The 5,809-nt window shown below is 42.8% G+C and overlaps 1 protein-coding gene across 1 annotated transcript in view; it reads right to left on the bottom strand.

The window, feature by feature from the left end:
- Positions 1-5,045: 5,045 nt before the first annotated feature.
- LOC112070560 (tumor protein 63-like) overlaps positions 5,046-5,809 on the bottom strand; it is a 107,490-nt gene continuing 106,726 nt past the window's right edge. The window contains exon 4 of the mRNA XM_024137985.1: positions 5,046-5,351. Within this exon, the coding sequence (XP_023993753.1) occupies positions 5,061-5,351 (291 nt within the window). The 3' untranslated portion in view covers positions 5,046-5,060. The remainder of the gene's footprint in view (positions 5,352-5,809) is intronic.

Raw genomic sequence — 5,809 nt, forward strand, 5'->3', positions numbered from 1 at the left:
GGATAAACATGGTACCTTCAGGCGTGTGACAATTGTTCCCAAGGATTGAACCAGACTTTGTGGAGGTCTACCCAATTTGTTTGTCTGAGGTGCTTGGCTGAGTTTTTTTAGATCTTTTCCCATGATGTCAAGCCAAAAGAGGCACTGTAGTTTGAGGTAGCCTTGAAATACACATCCACAGGTACCACCTACAATTGAACCTCCAATTATGTCCAATTAAGGCTATCAGAGCTTCTAAAGCCTGGACATCGTTTTTCTGAAATTTCCAAGCTGTTTAAAGGCACAGTGCAACTTAGTGTATTGTAAGGGCGGTCTGACCCACTGGAATTGGGATTTTGCAGTGAAATTTAAGTTGAATGATTCTGTAAACAATTTGTTGTCAAAAAATGCTTGTGTCATGCGAGCAGGCTCTACCGCTCGCACCTAGCAGCTGTACACAGAGTCCATACTGGTGTAAGAATAGCCCATCTGACCAACTACCTTCCTCATCCACATATTCGTTTGAGTTTTTCTGCTCTTTTGCACACCAGTATTTCTACTTGCACATCCTCATCTGCACATATATCACTCCAGTGTTAATTGCTAAATTGTAATTACTTCGCCACTATTGGTCTATTTATTGCCTTACCTCCGTACTTCATTTTGCACACATTGTATACAGATTTTTCTATTGTGTTATTGACTGTATGTTTTGTTTATTCCATGTGTAACTCTGTGTTGTTGTTTGTGTCGAACTGCTTTGCTTTATCTTGGCCAAGTCGCAGTTGTAAATGAGAACTTGTTCTCAACTGGCCTACCTGGTTAAATAAAGGTTAAATAAATAAATACTTTGTAGAAGTACCTTTGGCAGCACTTAAAGCTGTGAGTGTTTCTGGGTAAGTCTCTTAGATCTGTCCACACCTGGATTGTGCAACATTTGCCCATTATTCTTTTAAAAATTCTTCAAGCTCTGTCGAATTGTTTGTTGATCATTGCTAGACAACCAATTTCAGGTCTTGCCATAGATTTTCAAATAGATTTAAAAGAAAACAGTAACTCTGCCACTCAGAAACATTCACTGTCTTCTTGGTCAGCAACTCCAGCGTAGATTTGGCCTTGTGTTTTAGGTTATTGTCCTGCTGAAAGGTGAATTCATCTCCAAGTGTCTGGAGGAAAGCAGACTGAACCAGGTTTTCCTCTAGGATTTTGCATGTGCTTAGCTTCATTCTGTTTATTTTTATCCTGAAAAACTGCTGCTCACTCAGTAATGTGTTGTGTTGGATTTGCCCCAAACATAACACTTTGTATTCAGGACAAAAAGTTAATTTCTTTGCAATTGTTTTTTGCAGTATTACTTTAGTGTCTTGTTGCAAACAGGATGCATGTTTTGGAATATTTATATTCTGTACAGACTTCCTTCTTTTCACTTTGTCATTTAGGTTAGTATTGTGGAGTGACTACAATGTTGATCCATCCTCAGTTATCTCCTATCACAGCCATTAAACTTTGGAACTGTTTGAAAAGTTACCATTGGCCTCATGGTGAAATCCCTGAGCAGTTTCTTTCCTCTCCGGTAACTGAGTTAGGAAGGACGCCTGTATTTTTGTAATGACTGGGTGTATTGATACACCATCTAAAGTGTAATTAATAAATTCACCATGCTCAAAGGGATAATTAATGCTTTTTTTCTACCAATCGGTGCCCTTRTTYGTGAGGCATTGGGAAGTCTTCCTGGTTTTTGTGGGTGAATCGGTGTTTGAAATTCACTGCTCAACTGAGGGACCTTACAAATAATTGTATATGTGGGGTACAGAGACAAGGTAGTCAGTTAAAATTCATGTTCAACACTATTATTGCACACAGAGCGAGTCCATGCAACTTATGTGACTTGTTAAGCAAATTTTTACTTACCATAACAAAGGGTTGAATACTTAGACTTAAGACATTTCAGCTTTTCATATTTAGTTTAATTAGTTAGTTATAGTTATAATTCCACTCTGACATGATGGGGTATTGTGTGTAGCCGGTGACAGACATCTAAATGTCATCCATTTTAAATTCAGGCTGTAACACAACAAAACGTGGAAAAACATGGGTGGTGGATACTTCCTGAAGGCACTGTATCTCCTAACTTTTCGCCCACACGGAGGCTCTATGACTGTACCTTGTGCGGGTTGATGCTTCCGATTGGGCAACACACAAGCTACACGCGCCACTCTCGTGAAAAGCAAACAGCGAGCGGCAGAAATAACAATTTCTCTATACTGCAGCAGTCTTGTTCGGATTATACAGGTCCATCCAGACTAGTCATTTAAAAACTAAAACATACTCGAGACCCGTGACAACCATATCAGATCTAACCGTGGCAACCATACGGATCTAACCGGACAATCATATCAGATCTAACCAGACAATCACATCAGAGTCTGGACCACAACCATATCAGATCTGACCCGTGACAATCACATCAATCTGACCCAGACACAATATCAGATCTGACCCGTGACAATCCATCATTCTTGACCCGTGACAATCACATCAGATCTGACCCTGACAATCACATCAATCTGACCCGTGACAATCATATCATCTGACCCGTGACAATCACATCAGATCTGACCGTGACAATCCATCAGATCTTGACCCGTGACAATCATATCAATCTGACCCGTACAATCACTAGATCGCACCGTGACAATCACATCAGATCTGACCCAATGACAATCTTATCAATCTGACCCGTGACATCACATCAGATCTGACCCGTGACATTATTTAGAATTATGCACCCCGAGCCGCTCGGCTCCACATCGGGTCTCAAGTGTTCATTCGTACACGTGGATCCGTGAAGACCTCTAGCATGAGGTGGTTGAAAGCAATTTATAAACTTTCAATCAAATTTTTTTTTTTAAATCACATTGAAATCAAATATATTCAACAGATCGTCTAATTGAATAGAATAGGTTGAATGAACCAAAGCATCATTTTCATAAACCCTTCCAAAATCGTACCACTTTTTTCCCCCTGTTCATTGATTCCATCCCCATTATGCACTTCTCTGTTGGTATGGAAGGCAGCCTAAACATTAGCATTAGGTAAACCCTATGCACTCATGTGTTATGACTGTGTGACTTTATAATCCAGACTAGTCACCCTCTCACTCTTCCCTGTTTCTCTCCACACACACAGACGCACGCTTTTGTTTCTGAGCCGTAACGTTGAGGGACGTGAGACAGAGAGAGAGACAGAGAGAACGAGAGAGAGAGAGAGAGAGGACACAGAGAGAGAGAGAAGAGAAGAGAGAGAGAGAGAAGAGAGAGACAGAGAGGGAGAGAGACAGAGAGAGAGAGAGAGAGACAGAGAAGAGAAGAGAGACACAAAGAGAGAGAGAAGAGAGAGAGAGACACAGAGAGAGGAGAGAGAGAGACCGAGAGAGAGAGGAGGACACAGAGAGACAGAGGAAGAGAGAACAGAGACAGAGACAGGCAAGAACAGTGTTGGGATTTGGTAAATGTCACTATCCACAGTCGAGGTGCCCAGATTCTCCTGTTTCCGCTGTAGTTGACTCGAAGACATGACCTACATTGTGTGTATTTAGGCAATAACGCCCACAGGTTTTACAACACTCCTCCTCCCGTCTAACAAACAGAATTGATGCTTAGCTGAACCGTAACCCTTTCCTGTAGTACAGTGCCATAGGACCATGTAAGACTGTTCAGCCACATAGTTTCCATGAATATTCTGATTTCACAAGAGAGATCCAACACTTGAAGTAAACAGCCTAATATAGAGAGACACAACTGATTACCCAATTTATTAATATGATGTCGACCTCTCCATCTGGAGGCGAGTTATGAGCAGGTCACCTGTGCTAGGGAACGGTGCGCTTGACTTTCAGTTTACATACGGTACATGTATGACACGGGCACGGAGCCGGTACTCATGGTTCGCGGATCGTGTACCATGTCGCGGAGCCGGGGTACTCATGGTCGCGGACGCGTACTCATGGTCGCGAGGGCAGGACTTCACTGTGCGAGCCGTGTACTCATATGTCGCGGAGCGGTATCTCATGGTCGTCGGAGCCGTACTCGTCCGGCGACTCAGTCGGAGCCGGTACTCAGCTGAGGGCGTCTCTGGTCGCGGACCGGTACTCATGCTCGCGGGAGCCTTATCTCAATGTCCGGAGCGGTTATGGTTGTCGCGGATCTCGTACTCATGGTCGCGGAGCCGGTACTCATGGTCGCGGAGTCAGTACTCATGCTCACTTCAGCACTGTCACAATGACAGAGAGCCGTAGAGTTAAAATATTTTGTATTTTCCGGGTATCAACTTAATATTGAGAGAATAGTAGAATATACAAGGTGCAATTTCTAAATGTTTCTCTTGTCATGTCAGTCACTGAATTAGCCCATGTCAGCAATTTTTTTTTTGCATTGGTAAATTAGTCTAGTCAGATCTAAACTTGTAGTAATCGTGGTCCAATTACCGACCTGGGAATCCCCATTGATTTTCTTAGTCACTCCGATATCATATTAAAACATCTTTCTCCTCCCCATGGCAAAATGTGTAGAATTGCAGGAATTTAGTTATAAAATTGCTAAATATTCTCTCTGCCCCATGGCAAAATGTGTAGAATTGCAGGAAATGAGTTATAAAGTTGCTAAATATTCTCTCTGCCCCATGGCAAAATGTGTAGAATTGCAGGACATGAGTTATAAAATTGCAAAATATTCTCTCTGCCCCATGGCAAAATGTGTAGAATTGCAGGAAATGAACCACTAAAATGTTTTGCTCACAAGGTGTGTCCATTATAGAATACATCAATCAACCATTCCTTAGACATCGCAGAATTCTACTTCCAACACAAATAATGATGAAGTAAAATTATGTTGAGTCACTTGACATCATTTTTTGTAGATATCCAATTGGATAATAAATGGAACGAATCCATTTCCAAAACAGAACATCTGTCATTGTTAGAGGTAATAGAGACAATTGTGACTGGTGCTATGGGAATCTGTAAAGTGTGTTGAGACCCATTGTAAAAAAAAAAGAAGCACTTTAAAATTAAGTAATCAACTTCAAAACTCTATCGATTTGACATMAACTCTTACCGTCCAGGTGGCAGACTTAGCTGTGGAGGACTGCTGGAAGGAGACATCGAAGGTGTGTGTCCCAGCGTAGTCTGTGTTGGAGGGGATAGCCGGGGAGGGGGACATGGCGTCGAAGGTGGAGCTGGGCTGGGCGTAGGGTGAAGGAGCTGACACGTTGTTCTGGACATGGTCGTTGTTGTAGGGACTGGTGGAGGTAGAGCCGCCATTTTGGATGTTCTGATCCATGCTGTTCAGCAGGCCCAGGTTGGTATACTGGGACTGGAGGGGAGGGGGAGGGAGAGGGGGAGGGAGAGAGAGAGTAGGCCCAGGTTGGTATACTGGGACTGGACAGACAGAGAACTTTAAATTACCAATTGTACACCAAGGTCCAATGGAAAAAAAATTCCCACTTCCACTTTATCCCAAACCCCACCAAAAGACACACAGAGGTTGGAGAGGTTGGAACAGAGGCCAGCCACTGTCTTCAACATTAATTACATTTTTTTTTAATCTGCAATCTGTGGAAATTGAGTTTCAGACTGATCTTGTGAGCTCTAGACTGAAACACTGTACAGTCTCCTGTTTACGAGTCATTTCTAGGAGACATTCCTGTGTTGGGTTTCCCCCCCCCCCCTTCTCACCTCTCTCTAATCACAGTGCAACAACCTGGCCCTTGAGCAAGGCTCTGTGGCCCTTAAACCCCTAAAAACTGCTCCATGACCACCGTAAACATGGCT

This window comes from Salvelinus sp. IW2-2015, unplaced genomic scaffold (genome assembly GCF_002910315.2).
Source record: "Salvelinus sp. IW2-2015 unplaced genomic scaffold, ASM291031v2 Un_scaffold1366, whole genome shotgun sequence".
Taxonomy (NCBI): domain Eukaryota; kingdom Metazoa; phylum Chordata; class Actinopteri; order Salmoniformes; family Salmonidae; genus Salvelinus; species Salvelinus sp. IW2-2015.